This window comes from Scylla paramamosain, chromosome 40 (assembly GCF_035594125.1).
Source record: "Scylla paramamosain isolate STU-SP2022 chromosome 40, ASM3559412v1, whole genome shotgun sequence".
Lineage (NCBI taxonomy): Eukaryota > Metazoa > Arthropoda > Malacostraca > Decapoda > Portunidae > Scylla > Scylla paramamosain.
Genome location: NC_087190.1, coordinates 6,390,204 through 6,410,785, shown reverse-complemented (window position 1 = coordinate 6,410,785; position 20,582 = coordinate 6,390,204). Strand labels below are relative to the sequence as shown.

Sequence of the window (20,582 nt, the reverse complement as noted above, 5' to 3'; positions counted from 1 at the left end):
TATGGTACAATTTCGTGTTAAATATTAAATATTGAGGGGGTGGGCCTCAGAGCACCTCACTTCTGGAAGAAGAGAGCGCAAATCCGAGTTCCGGGAACCCACCTCGCCGCCATTTCTGCGCCACGAGGTGGAGGAGGATGCCTCTGGCGTGGAGGAGGTGCAGCCAGCCGTCCCTTGTCTGATGAGCAGGACGTGCTCTCCTCAGGAGAGTGAATGCTGGTAGGATGAGGCACTGGGAAGTGGCCAGAGGCATCCTCCACAGAACCCGGGCCTCGCCGGCGAACTCTACAGGACAGGCTTCTCAAGCCTGCCCTGGATACACCTGGACACCGCCCCCCCGGTGGTTTCCTTGCGCCAGCTGGACGAGGGAACCTCCGGTTGGCTGGACCTGGTGGACTTCGCCGGCGAGGTCCTCGCTAGAAAAGGACAACCTGGACGAGGCGTACGCCGTGGCCATGCTGCAGGGCGCGGACGGCACTCCCCTCCTGAAGGGAGTCATTTGGGAGCCGCTGACGCTCTTCATGACATTATTGTGGCGTCTTGACGCTGGGAAGCTTCCTTGAGTCCCGGCCAGGAAGTGAGCAAGTGGCGCGTGTGCTGCAGCAGCCGCGTGTGCGGGTGAGCGAGATACACGCCGAGGGGCTGGTGCACCTGGACCTCAAGGGGGACGTCATGGTGAGGCAGACCCGCGGAGGAGCCCCAGCGGTGCACCTCATCGACGTGGGGCCAGTGCATCCCCTTCACAGAGGCGGAGCCGAGTGAGGCGAACTGGATGTGTCCCCAGGTACTGAGCGCTGCGGCCCCGTCACCTTCCAGGCCGATGTGTACTCCCTGGGACGCTTCATGAGGCACGCCCACCCGTACCTGCAGACACACCCCTGCGCCGGCATACTACAGATGCTGGCGAGCCATGCGCTGGCCGAGGACCCAAGAGACCGGCCCAGCCTCGACACGCTCGTTAGCGTGCTTAGTTATGGCGCCCACTGAGCGTCCACGCTTACGCCCATCCCCTGCAGCCACGAGATGGGGCCTTTTTAGTTATCTTCGTAGCCTTGCCCAGGATTTTTCTATGGATAGGAATGTATGTGTGTGTGTGTGTGTGTGTGTGTGTGTGTGTGTGTGTGTGTGTGTGTGTGTGTGTGTGTGTGTGTTGAATGTGTGTGTGTGTGTGTGTGTGTGTGTGTGTGTGTGTGTGTGTGTGTGTGTGTGTGTGTTGAGTGTGTGTTGAGTGTGTGTGTTGTGTGTGTGTGTGTGTGTGTGTGTGTGTGTGTGTGTGTGTGTGTGTGTGTGTGTGTGTGTGTGTGTGTGTGTGTGTGTGTGTGTGTTTTGAATGTGTGTGTGTGTGTGTGTGTGTGTGTGTGTGTGTGTGTGTGTGTGTGTGTGTGTGTGTGTGTGTGTGTGTGTGTGTTGAATGTGTGTGTGTGTGTTTGTGTGTGTTTGTGTGTGTGTGTGTGTGTGTGTGTGTGTGTGTGTGTGTGTGTGTGTGTTGAATGTGTGTGTGTGTGTGTGTGTGTGTGTGTGTGTGTGTGTGTGTGTGTGTGTGTGTGTGTGTGTGTGTTGAATGTGTGTGTGTGTGTGTGTGTGTGTGTGTGTGTGTGTGTGTGTGTGTGTGTATGTGTGTGTGTGTGTTGAATGTGTGTGTGTGTGTGTGTGTGTGTGTGTGTGTGTGTGTGTGTGTGTGTGTGTGTGTGTGTGTTTATTGGGGATAATAAAGTGTGGAGAAAGAAGGAACTTGGATGGAAGAATAATTTGGTGAAAGATGAAATATAGTGGGAGATCTGAAAGGTGACGGGCTAACCGTCTTGCTGTTCATATTGTATGCTAATGCATGTTAATAATATGATGCTTGGCTGCCTTATAATTCACTCTGGTTGTTGTATGTAACATTTATTTTCCAATTGTTTCCTGCAGGAAAGGAAACAACTGTTCTTGAAATTAAAGATTGTTGTTATTTCTTTTGAAAATACTGCCTTTACGTATAATTTCATGTAATGTGTGTGTGCATGAGTGTGCCTATGTTGTGCTCCTGTATAATGGTGGCGGCTGGTCTTTTTCTAATTCAAGGTGAGGTTTCTTGAACCACCTGTGTACTGTATTGTTGTATAGTTCGTCCTGTAGTGTGTTAATTAATTTTTCTTTGATGTTATTTCCTCTGTTATGTAATGTTATATTTACTGGGTTTATGTTACATGTAAGGTGTAGTTCCTCTGTAGTTTTCTGTAGGGATATCGTTCTTCAAATGCTTTACTTCATCCTTTCGCCCTAACTACGTCTTCCTTAGCTATACTAACTAAACTCTTTTTCAACCAACTGTCTATTCTCCCCCCCCAAAAAAAAATAAAATAAATAAATAAAATAAATAAATAAATAAAAATAAATAAATGCGAACCTAAGTGCTTGGTTTTGTACTCTCTGCAATGATAGGGTGGCTGTCTTGGATATTTCATAGTGAGTATGGCGGGTACGTGATGACTGGAGGGACACAGGCGTTTATGAGGTGAATTTTATGTGCTTAGTTTACAGAAACTCCTGATTGATGTTACTGCTGTTTTTGCTGATCGTTTGATGTGTTCAGTGTGGTTGTTTATACCTCTGAAATTGATGTTCATTCCTAAGATTTTTCCTTTGCTTGTGTATGGTATGATTGTTCCGTTAATTGTTATAGGGTGTGTCTTTCTTATTGCAAGAGGGATTTTGATCCTAAATTTTGATGTGTCTGTTTTTATTTTCCATTTTCTCAAAATCATTTACCTTCGTGACTCCTATTTCTTGGGCCACCATTTTCTTTGATTTACCGGGCTGTGTTATTATCTGATGAATGTCGTCTGCATATATTATATTGGTACAACCGTGTGATGGGGAAGTGAGGTCATATGTATAAAGGGAATATAGGGTGGGGATACAGAACTTCCTTGAGGTACACCACTTCCTATGGAGAATGTAGGTCCTTGGTAGTTTAGTAGATATACGAGTATGTATGTATATATGTATGTACATGTATGTATATTCGGGTATTTCTGTTGTCCAAGAAACAGCAAAGTATTTTGGAGAGAATTGAAGGGACACCAGTACTGTTAATTTTATATTTCATTCCATTGTGCCAGACTTTATCGAAGGCTTTTCAGACATCAATGTGTTTGCTGTTTTTTTCAGTTATGATGGCGAGTGCGGTTGACCCATGCTGTGTTGGTGATAGATGATGATGTATTCGAGATAAGTCCTAAGTCTTTTGTTTATTATTCTTTCTAGAATTTTTCCTGGTACTTCTAATAATAAGACAGGTCTAAAGTTGTGAGGATCTGTAGTTGCTTTGTTTGGTTTGGGGGTAGCAGTTTTTATCAGTGCGCCTTTGTTGGGGAAATTATCCAGCTGAGTAGGTGTGCTTGAAAATTTGGGAGTGTTTTAATAGCAGAATCTAGTAAAGTGTGTGTGTGTGTGTGTGTGTGTGTGTGTGTGTGTTCGTTCACTCCTGGACCAGGACGAGGTGCCAGGTATGGAAAACTTCTCGTACCCAGTGCTACCCGATGATGTCCCACTTCCTAATGAAAATGGCTTTATATTATCAAGTGTGTGTAAATAATCAGAATTATTGGTACTTAATAACTTAGATACACCAACGAATCACTTCATAAGCATGAAAACGTATAAACAAGGATCTGAATGGATCTCAGAATTGGACACATGTATTCTGAGTCCCTCAATGGTGAGCGGGGTGAGCGAGTTCTCCGTGATCCATAACGTTTCGTTACCTTCAGATCACGCCCGCATTAGTGTGACATTATCCCTGCCTGATGTAGATCTGGAGAGCTTGTACACTCGTGCTCACCAGTTGGGAGATTACTCAATTCATAATGGGGTTTCTAGCGTGAGAAAAGTAACAAAGCCCATTAGATTTACAAATGTTGACGAAAGGTTATTTCTGCATAACGTTCAGCTATTAGATGTCCCTATGATAATAAACAATATCAATGATGATATCAATAATGAGACATATAGTATAGCAATGTGCTCGTAGTAGTGGTAAGCGTGAAGCCCGCGTACAGGATGAAAACACTACTTTAGAGGTGGGAAAGACTGGTTGAGAACAAAGATGATCTGCAACTCTGGAGGGCTATAAATTGGAAGGGAGAAGTTGGTGGTGAAAATAATTCAAATCTGATGATTGTTTTAAAGATTATTTTGAAATTAACTTTAACCCTCCCGACAATGTGAAACTTACTGAATGTGACTTTTCCACCGATGTGTCTATACCTCTGTTAGATGACCCTATTAACCCATTAGAAATACAACAAGTGAAGCAATTGAAACCAGACAAAGCTTCAGGTCCTGATGGTGTATCACCCGGTATTGTTAAATTATTGCCAGTACAATGTATTATGTATATGTGTGTTTTGTTTAATAATATATAATATATTGTACTCTGGTAGTTACCCATTAGCTTGGACAAGGGCAAAGTTAGTTCCAATTTTTAAGAAGGGTGACAGGACAGATGCGAGAAACTATAGGGGAATAAGTATAATAAATAGTATTGCCAAGGTGTACGACATGGTGTTGTGTGCGAGACTGAGACAGTGGTTTACACCTTTCAGGGAGCAAGCTGGTGCTCAGGAGAAGAGAGGGTGTGTGGAGAACATAGTGGCTCTCAGGTTGTTATGTGACATGGCTAGGAGGAGAAAAAAAAACTCTATTGGTAACATTCATTTACTTTTCCCAAGCCTACGACAGAGTACCTAGACATAAATTATCTTATGTGTTAAGAAGAGTAGGATGTGGCTCAGCTATGTTATGTGCACTTATTGCTATGTATACTGTGACAGAACAGCGGTGGTCTTAATAACTCTAGCTGTGAGACAAGGATCACCCACCTCATGTTTACTTTTTATCATCTTGGTTAATGACCTTATAATACTAATCAAAGAAGGGTGTGGACATGATGGATTTTTACAATGGCTACATATATTTGTACTAATGGACGACACGGTGCTATTATCGACAACGAGGGCAAATATGGTGAGAAAGGTATCTTTGTTACAAGATTATTACACAGAATATGGCATGAAAGTTAACCAATCCAAGACTCAGTTTTTTTTTTTGTGATAAGCGGCAGTGAGAGGGATCGTGAACCTTTGGTGGTGGGCGACTTGGTGGTGGAACATTGTGACACATATGTGTATTTAGGGTCACCGTTTACCAGCGATGGTTCAACCACCTCTGCCGTCAAAGTCCATGCTAATAATAAGATATCACATGTGTTTGTGTCTTTTGTCATGAAAAATAATGATATTCCGTTTGTGATAAAGAAGCGTGTATTTGATGCAGCTCTCATGTCATCACTAATTTATGGTTGTCAATCTTGGATAGGAGCATTCTGAAAACGATGGTGAAGTTGTACAATTGGTGTCTAAAAAGATTATTAGGAGTGAGAAAACTAACATGTAATGATATTTGCTACGTGGAGTCAGGATATCCACCTTTCAAGGACTTAATCAGGCACAGACAACACAAATTTTTATATAGTATGTGGCATGAGAGGTCAGGATATGATGATCCATTAGCCTTCACAATTAGGATGACAGTGAACTCTAACACTCCAACCAGTCGGACCGTCAGAGAGATGATCAACACGAATGTACCGGACCTGAGCTTGGTAATGAAGAAATTAAAAGATGACATGGTAAACAGTAACTCCTCAGGACGCACAACATATAAGGATATTAACCTAGATTTATTAGTGCACCGTATATATACAGTGAAGCACGCGGTAAATGATATTCATAGAGTATCATTCACACAGTTTTGAGTAAGTGGGCATAGTTTAGCGTGTGAGACTGGCAGGTGGAATCAAAGAAACAGAGGTCGACTGGAGGTGAATGAGAGGCTGTGTGTGTGTGGAAGGGGTACAAATAGAGAGACATGTAGTGCAGGATTGTCAGTTAACACAACAAATTAGGGATCAATACCAGTTCTCCACTTTAGAACAATTCTTTGTGGATCAGTTTACGCCAGAGATTATGTGTAAGATTGTTCATAACATTTTGACCATATATTAAAGAAGTAATAAATTATACTTGTGAATTTAATGTTTCACACGATTGTGGGATTAGTGAGGATTTGATAATTATAATAGTGCATAAATGTCATAAATATGATTGTTTATATATATTTTATAAACAAGGGTCCTAAGAATAGATATTTCTCCAGTGTTTATGTTTAGCTCGTTTATTTTGTAATAATAGACTTTTAGTAACTAATAGATGATGGACTACAGTTAGGAAGTGATAATAATTTAATATTATCTTGTAGATTATGTAATACTATTATGTACAATCCATTGGTATTATCTGTTTGCTGTGGTCAATAAAATATCTATCTATCTATCTATCTGTGTCTGTGTGTGTATGTGTGTGTGTGTTTGTGTGTGTGTGTGTGTGTGTGTGTGTGTGTGTGTTTATGTGTGTGTGTGTGTGTGTGTGTGTGTGTGTGTGTGTGTGTGTGTGTGTGTGTGTGTGTGTGTGTGTGTGTGTGTGTGTGTGTCTTGTATGTGAGTGAGTGTGTGTGTGTGTGTGTGTGTGTGTGTGTGTGTGTGTGTGTGTGTGTGTGTGTGTGTGTGTGTGTGTGTGTGTCTTGTATGTGTGTGTGTGTGTGTGTGTGTGTGTGTGTGTGTGTGTGTGTGTGTGTGTGTGTGTGTGTGTGTGTGTGTGTGTGTGTGCGTGCGTGTGTGTGTGTGTGTGTGTGTGTGTGTGTGTGTGTGTGTGTGTGTGTGTGTGTGTGTGTGTGTGTCTTGTATATGTGTGTGTGTGTGTGTGTGTGTGTGTGTGTGTGTGTGTGTGTGTGTGTGTGTGTGTGTGTGTGTGTGTGTGTGTGTCTCTTGTATATGTGTGTGTGTGTGTGTGTGTGTGTGTGTGTGTGTGTGTTTATGTAGGAAGGACACTGGCCAAGGGCAACAAAAATCCAATAAAAAAAAATATGCCCACTGAAATGCCAGTCCCATAAAAGGGTCAAAGCAGTGGACAAAAATTCATGGATAAGTGTCTTGAAACCTCCCTCTTGAAGGAATTCAAGTCATAGGAAGGTGGAAATACAGAAGCAGGCTGGAAGTTCCAGAGTTTACCAGAGAAAGGGATGAATGATTGAGAGTACTGGTTAATTCTTATGTTAGAGAGGTGGACATAATAGGGGTGAGAGAAAGAAGAAAGTCTTGTGCAGCGAGGCCGCGGAAGGAGGGGAGGCATTCAGTTAGCAAGATCAGAAGAGCAGTTAGCATGAAAATAGCGGTAGAAGACAGCTAGATATGCAACATTGCTGCGGTAAGAGAGAGGCTGAAGACAGTCAGTTAGAGGAGAGGAGCTGATGAGACAAAAAGCTTTTGATTCCACCGTGTCTAGAAGAGCAGTATGAGTGGAACCCCCCAGACATGTGAAGCATACTCCATACATGGACGGATAAGGCCCTTATACAGAGTTAGCAGCTTGGGGGTTAGAAAAACTGGCGGAAACGTCTCAGAAACCTAACTTCATAGAAGCTGTTTTAGCTAGAGATGAGATGTGAAGTTTCCAATTCAAATTTTAAGTAAAGGACAGACCGAGGATGTTCAGTGTAGAAGAGGGGGACAGTTGAGTGTCACTGAAGAAGAGGAGATAGTTGTCTGGAAGGTTGTGTCGAGTTGGTAGATGGAGGAATTTGAGGTTGAGTTTTTGAGGCATTGAACAATACCAAGTTTGCTCTGCACCAATCAGAAATTTTAGAAAGATCAGAAGTCAAGCGTTCTGTGGCTTCCCTGCGTGATATGTTTACCTCCTGAAGGGTTGGACGTATATGTAAAGACGTGGAAAAGTGCAGGGTGGTATCATCAGCATAGGAGTGGATAGGACAAGAAGTTTGGTTTAGAAGATCATTAATGAATAATAAGAAGAGAGTGGGTGACAGGACAGAACCCTGAGGAACACCACTGTTAACAGATTTAGGAGGAGAACAGTGACCGTCTACCACAGCAGCAATAGAACGGTCAGAAAGGAAACTTGAGATGAAGTTACAGAGAGAAGGATAGAAAACCGTAGGAGGGTAGTTTGGAAATCAAAGCTTTGTGCCAGACTCTATCAAAAGCTTTTGATATGTCCAAGGCAACAGCAAAAGTTTCACCAAAATCTCTGAAAGAGGATGACCAAGACTCAGTAAGGAAAGCCAGAAGATCACCAGTAGAGCGGCCTTGACGGAACCCATACTGGCGACCAGATAGAAGGTTGTGAAGTGATATACTCGTATGTTTAAGAATCATCCTGTTGAGGATAGATTCAAAAACTTTAGATAGGCAGGAAATTAAAGCAATAGGAGGGTAGTTTGAGGGATTAGAACGGTCACCCTTTTTAGGAACAGGTTGAATGTAGGCAAAACTTTCAGCAAGAAGGAAAGGTAGATGTTGACAGACAGAGCTGAAAGAGTTTAGAGTGATTTCCATGCTTTTTAGAGTTTTGGTGCCTAATACACGCTCTAAAAGACACTCAAAAGACATGTTTCTGGATATGTGGTTTTCATTTCACTTAAAATACACGTTTTACGTAATGTTAATCTGTTTTTCCATATAGAGTGCTTTTTATGCGGTTTTAGTACCTAAAAAGCTGAAGAAAACACTCTTGATACGCTTTTCTAATAATGTTCATTTTCCATTCACTTTGTCGTTTTTGTACGTAACAAGCTCAAAAATCTCGCAAAACACTTGTTTTTGGTAATATATATATATATATATATATATATATATATATATATATATATATATATATATATATATATATATATATATATATATATATATATATATATATATATATATATATATATATATATATTTTTTTTTCAATAAAGGATGTTTTCAATGCGTTTTAGCATTTTGCCAAGTAAGAAGCTTAAACCACTCAAAAAAGGTTTTCGTAATTTTTTTTGTATCCCCATATAAGTTTTTTGGTGCCTAAAACGCTCATAAACTCTCAAAAGACATGTTTCTGGCAATGTCATTTCTTTTCCCAATATAGGTTGCTTTGCATGCATTTTGGAGTTTTGGTAACTAACAATGTAAAAAAAACATTCAAAATACATGTTTTTTGGTAATGTTGTTCTGTTTCCTCATATACAGTGCTATTGAAAAGATTTTGCGTTTTGGTACCTAAGAAGTTCAAAAACAATCAAAATACATGTTGCTCGAAATGTGTTTTAGCTATTCCACATAGGACACTTTGCTTCCATTTTTGGATTTTTTCTACCTAGCACTGTGAATAACACTCATGACACACATTTTTTTGGTAATAATGTTCTATTTCTACATATAGAGTGCTATTCAAGCGTTGTAGCGTTTTCATACCTAAGAAGGTCAATAACATTTATGATAGACATTTTTGATAATTTTTTTTTTTTTTTTTTCGTCATAAAGGTTACTTTCAATGCATTTTTGCTGTTTCTGTACCTATCAAGCTCAATAACACTCATAATACACATTTTTCGTAATGTTACTTTATTTCTCCATAATTATTTTTTATATACATTTTATCGTTTTGGTACGTAAGTTCAAAATCACACAAAAGACTCCTCTTTGGCAATATCATTTCTTATTCCATTATAGGGTTATTTCTATGTATTTTAGCGTTTTGGCACCTAAACAGCTAAAAAAAAAAATAAAATAAAGACACGTTTTCATCAATATCGTTCCGTTTTCTTATAAAAAGTGTTCTGCGTGCATTTTTGCGTATTGGCACCAGTGTGAAAAAAAAAATCACTTTTTTCGTAATCTTTTTCTCCATATTTTATTTTCTCGTTTCTGCCGTTTGGTGCATAAGAATCTCAAAAACATTCATAATACATGTTTTTTTTTTCTTATATATATATATATATATATATATATATATATATATATATATATATATATATATATATATATATATATATATATATATATATATATATATATATATATATATATATATATATATATATATATTTTTTTTTTATTATATAAAGTTATTCTATCCATTTTGACGTTTCTGTACCTTATAAGTTCTGAAATACCTAATATGCACATTTATGTAATCGTTTTGTCTGTTTTTCCATAAAATGTTGTTTTTAGCTCCTAAACACTCAAAAGAAACGTTTTTGGTAATGTTTTCTATTCCAATATCAAGTGCTTTCCATGGATATTAACGTTTTGGGGCCTTAAACGCTGAAAAACACTAAAAAGACCCGTTTCTTTTAATGATTAATTTCCCAATATATATTGATTTTCAAGTATTTTGGCGTTTTGGTACCCAATAATGTTCAAACATTAAAAATCCACGTTTTTGGTAATATTATTTTCTTGATAAGTTATTCTCACCCAAAAGACATGTTTTTGGTAACGTTGTTTTGTATCCTCATATAGGAATACTTTCTTGCTTTTTTTTTGTGCCAAACACGATGAAAACGCTGAAAAGGCACTTTTCTTGTAATGTTTCCTTTCCCCATAGAAAGTTCTTTGCATCTATTTTGGCGTTTTGGTACCTAACAATGTGAAAACACTCAAAAGACACGTTTTTGATAATGTTATGTTTATACATAAAGAGTGCTATTCATGCGTTTAAGAGTTTTGTTACCTATGGTTAATAAAACTCATAATACATGATTATGGTAATTACAGTTTCTTTCACCACATCGGGTATTTTGCATGTTATTTTTTTTTTTGTCGTTTTTCTACCAATAAAGCTCAAAATTACTAAAAAGACACATTTTTGGTAATTTTATTCTATTTGTTTACAAAGGGAGTTTTTCATGCGTTTTAACGTTTTAATAGGAAAGAAGGTAAAAAAACAATATACGCGTTTTTGGAAATGTTATGTATTTTCCATATAGAGTGTTTTTCGTGCATTATTTTCCTTTTGGTACCTAAAATTGTGTAAAAAAAAAAAAACTAAAAATACTCGCTTTTAGTAATGCTCTTCTGTTTCTCCATAAAGAATGCTATTCAAGCATTTTTTTTTTTTGTGTGTGTGTGTTTTGGTACCTAAGAGGCTCAAAAACACTTACTATAAACAATTCTTATAATTCATATAATTCTTTCGTTTCCTGATATAGAGTAGTTTGCATGCATTATGTCGTTTTGGTATCACACTTACAATAAACGTTTTTGGTAACGTTTTTCTCTTCAAATGACGTGCTTTGCATGCATTTTTGGTGTTTTTGGCATCTAACATGGTGAAAAAACACTCAAAACACACGTTTTTGCTATTGTTGTTCTCTTTCTCAATATAAAGTGCTTTTCACTTGTTTTACCGTTTTTCTACCTAAGGAACTCAGAAACAATCATTATATTCGTTTCTGGTAAAAACGTTTCGTTTCCTAATATATGGTACTTTGCATGAAATTTCTTATTTTTTATACGTAATAAATTCAAAACATTCAAAATACACAATTTTCGTAATGTTACTCCGTTTGTCCATGAAGGGAGTTTTGCATACGTTTCAGCGTTTTTTGTATGGAAGAAGCTTAAAACACAAACACACATACAAAAAAAAGTGTTTTTAATGTTAAATTGTATTCCCGTATAGGATGCTTTTCATGCTTGTTTGCGTTTTGGTGCCTAACACGCTCAAAAAATCCCAAATAACACGTTTCTTTTAACCATGAAGTGCTTTGAATGCGTTTTAGCGTTTTAGTACCTAAGAATAATAAAAAAAATACAGTCAAAATACACGTTTTTCGTAATGTTGTTTCTCCATATTGAATACTATTCACGCCTTTTAGTATTTTTGTAACTAAGAATCTTAAAAACAGTCATAATACACGTTTCCGATAACATCGTTTTGTTTCATTATATACGGTTCTTTGCATGCATTTTGATGTTTTGGTACCTAACAGTGTGAAATACACTCAAAATACACGTTTTTGGTTTTGTTCTGTTTCTCCATATATAGTGCAATTCATGCGTTTGGTACGTAAGAAGCTGAAAATCACTCAATACACGTTTATCGTAATGTCTTTTGATTTCCCCATATAAGGTACTTTGCATGCATTTCGGGATTTTTATACGTAACAAGTTCAAAAATTCAAAATATTTGTTTTTGGTAATGTTATTTTGTTTCTCCATGGTGAATGATTTGCAGGCAATTTAGCGTTTTGTTAAGTAGTTCAAAAACATTCAAAAGACATTTTTTGTAGTGTTGTTTTGTATCCCCATATTTTAAAGTTTTGGCGCCTAACACGCACTTACACATTCAAAAGACACATTTATTGAAATGTCGTTTCTTTTCCAGATATAGGTTGCTTTGCATGCATTTTGGCGTTTTGGTACTTAACAATGTGAATTACACCTTTTCTTAATATCATTTTGCTTCTTTAAATATATTGGTATTAACGTGTTTTTGGCTTTTAGCACCATAAAAGCTCAAAAACTTTGTTTTTTTCGTTTCCAGATATAAATTTTCTACGTAACAAAACTAAAAAAAATCGAAAATAGTTATTTTTGATAACGTTATCCTCTTTCAATACAATGTGTGTTTTACATGCGTTTTAGCGTTTTTTTTTGTACGTATGAAGTTGAAAAACACTCAAAAGATACGATTTCGTTAATAGTGTTTTGTATTCCCATATAGAGTGAACTCCATGTTTTATAGCTTTTAGACTTCTAACACGCTCGTAAACAATCAAAAGACACATATCTGGTATTGTTGTTTTGTTTCCCCATATAGGAGGCGTTGCATGCATTTTGGCGTTTTTTGGTACCTATTAATGTGAAAAACACTCAAAGTACACGTTTTTTTTTTTTATAGAGTGTTATTCATGCGTTTTATACTTTTGATACCTAAGAAGCCCTAAAACACTTACTGCACGTTTCTCGTTATGTGTTTTCGTTGTTCCATCTAGGGTACTTTGGATTTTCTCGTTTATCTATGTAAAAATCTCAAAAGTCATAATATTCATTTTATTATTATTATTATTATTATTATTATTATTATTATTATTATTATTATTATTATTATTATTATTATTATTTTTATAAACGGCGTTTTACACGCGTTTTAGCATTTTCTAAGGTAAGGCGTTCAAGAAACACTCAAAAGACACTTTTTTTTTTTTTTTCCCTATATAGGGTGTTTTCATGCTTTTCAGCATTTTGGTGCCCAACACACTCGTACACACTCAAAAGATACATTTTTTGGATACCTCGTTTCCTTACCCGATATAGGATGCTTTACATTTTGGCATTTTGGTATCTAATAAAGTGAAATACACTTAAAATACACGGCTCTGGTAATGTTTTTTCATTTTTTTTTTTTACATATAGAAAAAACTCATACGTTTTCGTGTTTTAATATCTAAGAAGCTCAAAAACACTCATATTGCACGTTTATTCTAATGTCTTTTCGTTTCCTTATACAGAAGCACGTTTTTTACGAAACACCCAAAATATTTGTTTTCAGTAATATTTTTTTTTCTGTTTCTCCATAAAAGGTGTTTTGCTTGCGTTTTAGCGTTTTGGTAGGTAAAGACCTCAAAAACACTAAAAAGAGACGTATTAGGTAATGTTTTCTTTCCTCACATTGGGTGCTTATCATGGTTTTTAGTGTTTTGTTGCTTAGTACGCTCATAAACACGAAAAAGACAAATTCCTCAAGATCTCATTTCCTTTCCACACATAGGGTACTTTGCTTGTACTTTTGTGTTTTGGCACTTAGCATTGCGGAATTTACACAAAATGCAAGTTTTTAGTAATGTTCTGTTTCTCCATATAGAGATTTGTTCATGAGTTTTAGGGTTTTGGTAATAAAATAAAGAATAATAAAATAATAAAAATAAAGAAGCTCGAAAGAACAGTTTCTTGTAATGTGTTTTCGTTTATGCTTATAGGCTACTCTGCAAGCTTTTTGGCGTTTTTTTTTTCTTTTTTTTACGTAACAAGCTGAAAAAAAATAAAAATACATATTTTTCGTAATATCATTCTGTTTCTGCATAAAGTTTTTTTTTTCAGTCGTTTCAATGTTTTCGTACGTAGATAGCTAAAAAACGCTAGAAAAAAAAAAATTTGGTAATGTTGTTTTGCTCTCTCATATAGAATGCTTTTCATGCTTTTTAGCATTTTACTGTGTAACACGTTCATAAACAATCAAAAGACACATTTTTAAAAATCAAATTTTCTTTCCCAATATAGGGTGCTCTACGTACATTTTGACATTTTAGAGTCTGACAATGTGAAATACACACGAAATACATGTTTTTGGTAATGTTGCTCTGTTTCTTTATATAGAGTTTCTTCATATAGATACTTTCTATGCTTTTTGACGTTTTTGTACGTAACAAGCTCAAAAACACTTAAAATACTTAATTTTCGTAATATTAATGTTTTTTTTTTTTCATAAACAGTGTTTTTCAAGCGTTTTACTATTTTTAACTGAAAACACATGTTTCTGGTATTGTCGTTTTTTTTTTTTTTTTCATTTGCATGCATTTTGGCGCTTTCGTACCTAACAATATGGTATTGTTGTTCCTCAATATAGAGTGCTTTTGACTCATTTTAGAGTTTTCGTACTTTAGAAGCTGAAAAAAAACATTAACTTTACACGTTTTTCCTAATGTCCTTTCGGACACTTTGGAGTTTTAATACTTAACAATGTAAAAAACACTGAAAAAAAATTTTCATGGCAATGTTCTGTTTATATATATATATATATATATATATATATATATATATATATATATATATATATATATATATATATATATATATATATATATATATATATATATATATATATATATATATATATATATATATATATATATATATATATATATATATATATAAAATACTATTTATTCGTTTTACCGTTTTGGTACCTAAGAAATTAAGAAAAAAAAAAACTTGTCATGGATAATACTTGTAACATTTGTTAGTAAGAAGCTCAAAAACAGTCAAAAGACACACTTTTTTGTGAAGCGTTTTTGTATTTCATGCATCTCAGCGTTTTGAATGTTTTTTTTTTCACTTTGTTAGATTGCAAAACGCCCGAATGAATACAAATTACTCTATATTTAGAAAATTGTAATAATATGACTAGAAACGTGTCTTTTGAGTGTTTCTGAGCGTGTTAGGTACCAAAACGTAAAAAAAAAAAGCATGGAAAACACCCTATAGAAGAATACAAAACAACATTACGAAAAATGTGTCTTTGGAGTGCAAAACATTCTTATGGAGGAAAAATAAAATGCAAAGCACTTTATATGATAAAATGATATCATCAGAAAATATGTGTTTTATTTAGATTCTTAGGTATCAAAAACACGTGAACAACATTCACTATGGAGAAACAACATTACGAAACAACATTACGAAAAACGTGAGTTTCTTCATAACGTGAATTATCTTCACATTGTTAATACAAAAACTCCAAAATGCATGCAAAACACTCTGAATGAGTAAACGAGTGTTTTTGAGGGTGTTAGGCACAAAAACGCTAAAAAAAAAACATGGAAAGCACCTTATATGAGGATATAAATAAAAATTAACAAAATCGTGTCTTTTGGGTGATTTTATGCTTCTTCCATACCAACACGCTGAAACGAATGCAAAACACTCTTTATGAGTAAACGGAATAATATTGCAAAAATTGTGAATTTTTAGTTTTTTTGAACTCCTTAAATAGAAAAACGGAAAAATGCAACCAAAGTACCAAATAAAATGATATTATCAGAAACGTATATAATGAGTACCTTCTTAGGTACTAAAAATCCTTAAACGCGTAAAAAAAAAAAAAAAAAAAAACACTATGGAGAAAAAAGCAAAACACTACCAAAAACGTATAGGTACCAAAACGCCTAAATTCATGAAAACCACTCTTTATGGGGAATCGAAAAGTCATTATGAGAAACATGCATAATGAGTGTTTTCGAGCCTATTATGTACCAAAACGGAAAAACGCGTAAATGATTATACAAATATATATATATATATATATATATATATATATATATATATATATATATATATATATATATATATATATATATATATATATATATATATATATATATATATATATATATATATATATATATATATATATATATATATATATATATATATATATATATATATATATATATATATATATATATATATATATATATATATATATATATATATATATATATATATATATATATATATATATATATATATATATATATATATATATATATATATATATATATATATATATATATATATATATATATATATATATAAAATACTATTTATTCGTTTTACCGTTTTGGTACCTAAGAAATTAAGAAAAAAAAAAAACTTGTCATGGATAATACTTGTAACATTTGTTAGTAAGAAGCTCAAAAACAGTCAAAAGACACACTTTTTTGTGAAGCGTTTTTGTATTTCATGCATCTCAGCGTTTTGAATGTTTTTTTTTTTCACTTTGTTAGATTGCAAAACGCCCGAATGAATACAAATTACTCTATATTTAGAAAATTGTAATAATATGACTAGAAACGTGTCTTTTGAGTGTTTCTGAGCGTGTTAGGTACCAAAACGTCATTAAAGTTCCAGGACTGGTGCCACACAAGTTTTATTTCACATCCAGGCTACAAACTATAGGTTATCTCCTTCGAAGTAATCCCCCTGGCACCGCATGCACTTGTCCATCCTTCTCTGCCAGGCTTGCATGCACTGCTGGAAGGATTCTTGCGGGATGCTCCTCAGCTCCGTCGTCACGGCCTTTTTGATGTCGTCCGCATCATCAAAACGGGTCCCCTTCATGACCTCCTTGAGCTTGGGGAAGAGGAAGAAGTCGCACGGAGCGAGGTCAGGTGAGTAGGGCGGTTGCTCCAGCACGGCGATGTTCTTCTTGGCCAAGAACTCTCTGATGCTCAGGGCATTGTGAGCAGGCGCATTGTCGTGGTGAAGCAGCCACGAGTTGCCCTGCCACAACTCCCGCCTCTTCTCGCGCACTGCACGAAGCAGACGCCGCAGTACTTCTTTGTACACATGTTGGTTGACTGTCTGGCCCTGTGGCAAGAACTCGCAGTGGACGATGCCCCTCACATCGAAGAAAGCGATCAACATGACCTTGAAGCTGGACCTGGACTGCCTTGCTTTCTTCGGCCGTGGCGACGCCGGACTCTTCCATTGAAGGCTCTGGCGTTTGGTCTCCGGGTCGTACTCAAATACCCAGGACTCATCGCCGGTGATGACTCTCCTGAGCAAGTCTGGTTCAGTTTCCAGACGCTCGAGGATGTCCTGACACACCTGCATGCGTCGTCCCTTCTGGTCATCGTTCAGGAGTCTCGGCACCATCTTCGCACAGACTTTCCGCATGCCCAGATCTTCAGTGATAATCTTCCACACGCTGTTGTGGTTCATGCCAAGCTCATCTGCGATCTTTCGAACAGTCAACCGACGATCGTCACGCACCATCTGCTTGACACGCTCAACATTGGCCTCATTCCTGCTCGTTGAGGGTCTTCCACTCCTGGGGTCATCTTCCACGTCCTCCCGGCCCTCTTTGAACCTCTTGCACCACTCAAAAACACGTGAGCGTGACATTGTCTCATCCCCGTACACTTTTTGCAGCATACCCAGTGCTTCTGACGGCGTTTTCCCCAACTGCACCAAAAACTTCAAGTTTGTTCGCTGTTCAGCGCTCATTGTTAAACGACCTGCAACAGAGGACATGATTTTAAAAGCACGTAAGAAAAAGATTAGTGACTGTAGAGGGTTGGGAGCGCAGTTGTATACTCCAGAAGGATTACTTTGAAGGGGAAATATGGTGGTTTGTGGCTTGGGTTTGAAATTCATCTTTTAGGACACCAGTCCTGGAACTTTAATGACACACCTCGTATATATATATATATATACTCGTATACGAGTATATATATATATATATATATATATATATATATATATATATATATATATATATATATATATATATATATATATATATATATATATATATATATATATATATATATATATATATATATATATATATATATATATATATATATATATATATATATATATATATATATATATATATATATATATATATATATATATATATATATATATATATATATATATATATATATATATATATATATATATATATATATATATATAAAATACTATTTATTCGTTTTACCGTTTTGGTACCTAAGAAATTAAGAAAAAAAAAAAACTTGTCATGGATAATACTTGTAACATTTGTTAGTAAGAAGCTCAAAAACAGTCAAAAGACACACTTTTTTGTGAAGCGTTTTTGTATTTCATGCATCTCAGCGTTTTGAATGTTTTTTTTTTTCACTTTGTTAGATTGCAAAACGCCCGAATGAATACAAATTACTCTATATTTAGAAAATTGTAATAATATGACTAGAAACGTGTCTTTTGAGTGTTTCTGAGCGTGTTAGGTACCAAAACGTAAAAAAAAAAAGCATGGAAAACACCCTATAGAAGAATACAAAACAACATTACGAAAAATGTGTCTTTGGAGTGCAAAACATTCTTATGGAGGAAAAATAAAATGCAAAGCACTTTATATGATAAAATGATATCATCAGAAAATATGTGTTTTATTTAGATTCTTAGGTATCAAAAACACGTGAACAACATTCACTATGGAGAAACAACATTACGAAACAACATTACGAAAAACGTGAGTTTCTTCATAACGTGAATTATCTTCACATTGTTAATACAAAAACTCCAAAATGCATGCAAAACACTCTGAATGAGTAAACGAGTGTTTTTGAGGGTGTTAGGCACAAAAACGCTAAAAAAAAAAACATTGAAAGCACCTTATATGAGGATATAAATAAAAATTAACAAAATCGTGTCTTTTGGGTGATTTTATGCTTCTTCCATACCAACACGCTGAAACGAATGCAAAACACTCTTTATGAGTAAACGGAATAATATTGCAAAAATTGTGAATTTTTAGTTTTTTTGAACTCCTTAAATAGAAAAACGGAAAAATGCAACCAAAGTACCAAATAAAATGATATTATCAGAAACGTATATAATGAGTACCTTCTTAGGTACTAAAAATCCTTAAACGCGTAAAAAAAAAAAAAAAAAAAACACTATGGAGAAAAAAGCAAAACACTACCAAAAACGTATAGGTACCAAAACGCCTAAATTCATGAAAACCACTCTTTATGGGGAATCGAAAAGTCATTATGAGAAACATGCATAATGAGTGTTTTCGAGCCTATTATGTACCAAAACGGAAAAACGCGTAAATGATTATACAAATATATATATATATATATATATATATATATATATATATATATATATATATATATATATATATATATATATATATATATATATATATATATATATATATATATATATATATATATATATATATATATATATATATATATATATATATATATATATATATATATATATATATATATATATATATATATATATATATATATATATATATATATATATATATATATATATATATATATATATATATATATATATATATATATATATATATATATATATATATATATATATATATATATATATATATATATATATATATATATATATATATATATTAATGTTCTCTTTACGAGATAGTGCTATTCATGCGTTTTAGCATTTTGGCACCTAAGACGATTCCAAAGCACTCATAATATTCACATTCACATTCACATTCTTAGGTACCATAACGCCAAAATGCATGCAAAACACCCTCAATTGCGAAATTAAATTTCATTTACAGAAACATGTCTTTTTAGTGTCCTTTGAAGGTACAAGAACACTAAAAAGCATAGAAAACCCTTTATTTTGGAAAGAAAAATATTACCAACACGTGCTTTTGTTAGTGTTTTTAGCTACTTAGGTACCGAAACGCTAAAACACTTACATTTTAAAGAGAAACAATAATAAATTTAACAAAAACGTGCATTTTCAATGTGTTTTTTTTTTTCAGCATGTTACTCACAAAACCGCAAATATGTATCGAAAGTACACTACATCGAGACACTAAAAAACATTACCAGAGACGTGAATATTGAATGGTTTGGAGCTTCTTAGTTACCAAAACACTGAAAGGCATAAATAGCCCTCTAAAAGGAAAAACAGAATAACAATACAAAAATTGGGTATTTTGTTAGTTTTTCACATCACTAGATAATAAAATGCCAAAATGCATGCAAAGCAACCTCTACGGTGAAATGAAACATTAAAGGAAACGTGCCTTATAAGTGTTTTTAGGTATGTTTTACAACAAAACGTAAAAAAAAAAGTATCTAAAGCACCCGATATAGGAAAAGAAAATGACTACCGAAATCGTTCTTTTGAGTGTTTTTGAGGTACTTACCTAACAAAACGCTAAAAATCATGCAAAGCCCCCTTTATTGAGACACAGAGTAACATTATCAAAAACAAGTATTTTGAGAAGAGTTTTTCAGCTTGTTACGTAAATAAATGCCAAAATGAATGGATACTCTATATGAAAAACGAGCGGAATTACAAAAAACGAGTTTTAGTAGTCCTTTTGAGCTTTTTAGGTACACAAAAGCAA

The 20,582-nt window shown here is 34.8% G+C and overlaps 1 protein-coding gene across 1 annotated transcript in view; it reads right to left on the bottom strand.

Moving 5' to 3' along the window:
* Positions 1-519: 519 nt before the first annotated feature.
* Positions 520-20,582, bottom strand: part of LOC135092571 (zinc finger protein 99-like) — a 56,660-nt gene continuing 36,597 nt past the window's right edge. The window contains exons 2-3 of the mRNA XM_063991186.1: positions 2,752-2,825; positions 520-864 (exon numbers count right to left, since the gene is read on the bottom strand). Coding sequence (XP_063847256.1) covers positions 520-864; positions 2,752-2,825 — 419 coding nt within the window. The remainder of the gene's footprint in view (positions 865-2,751; positions 2,826-20,582) is intronic.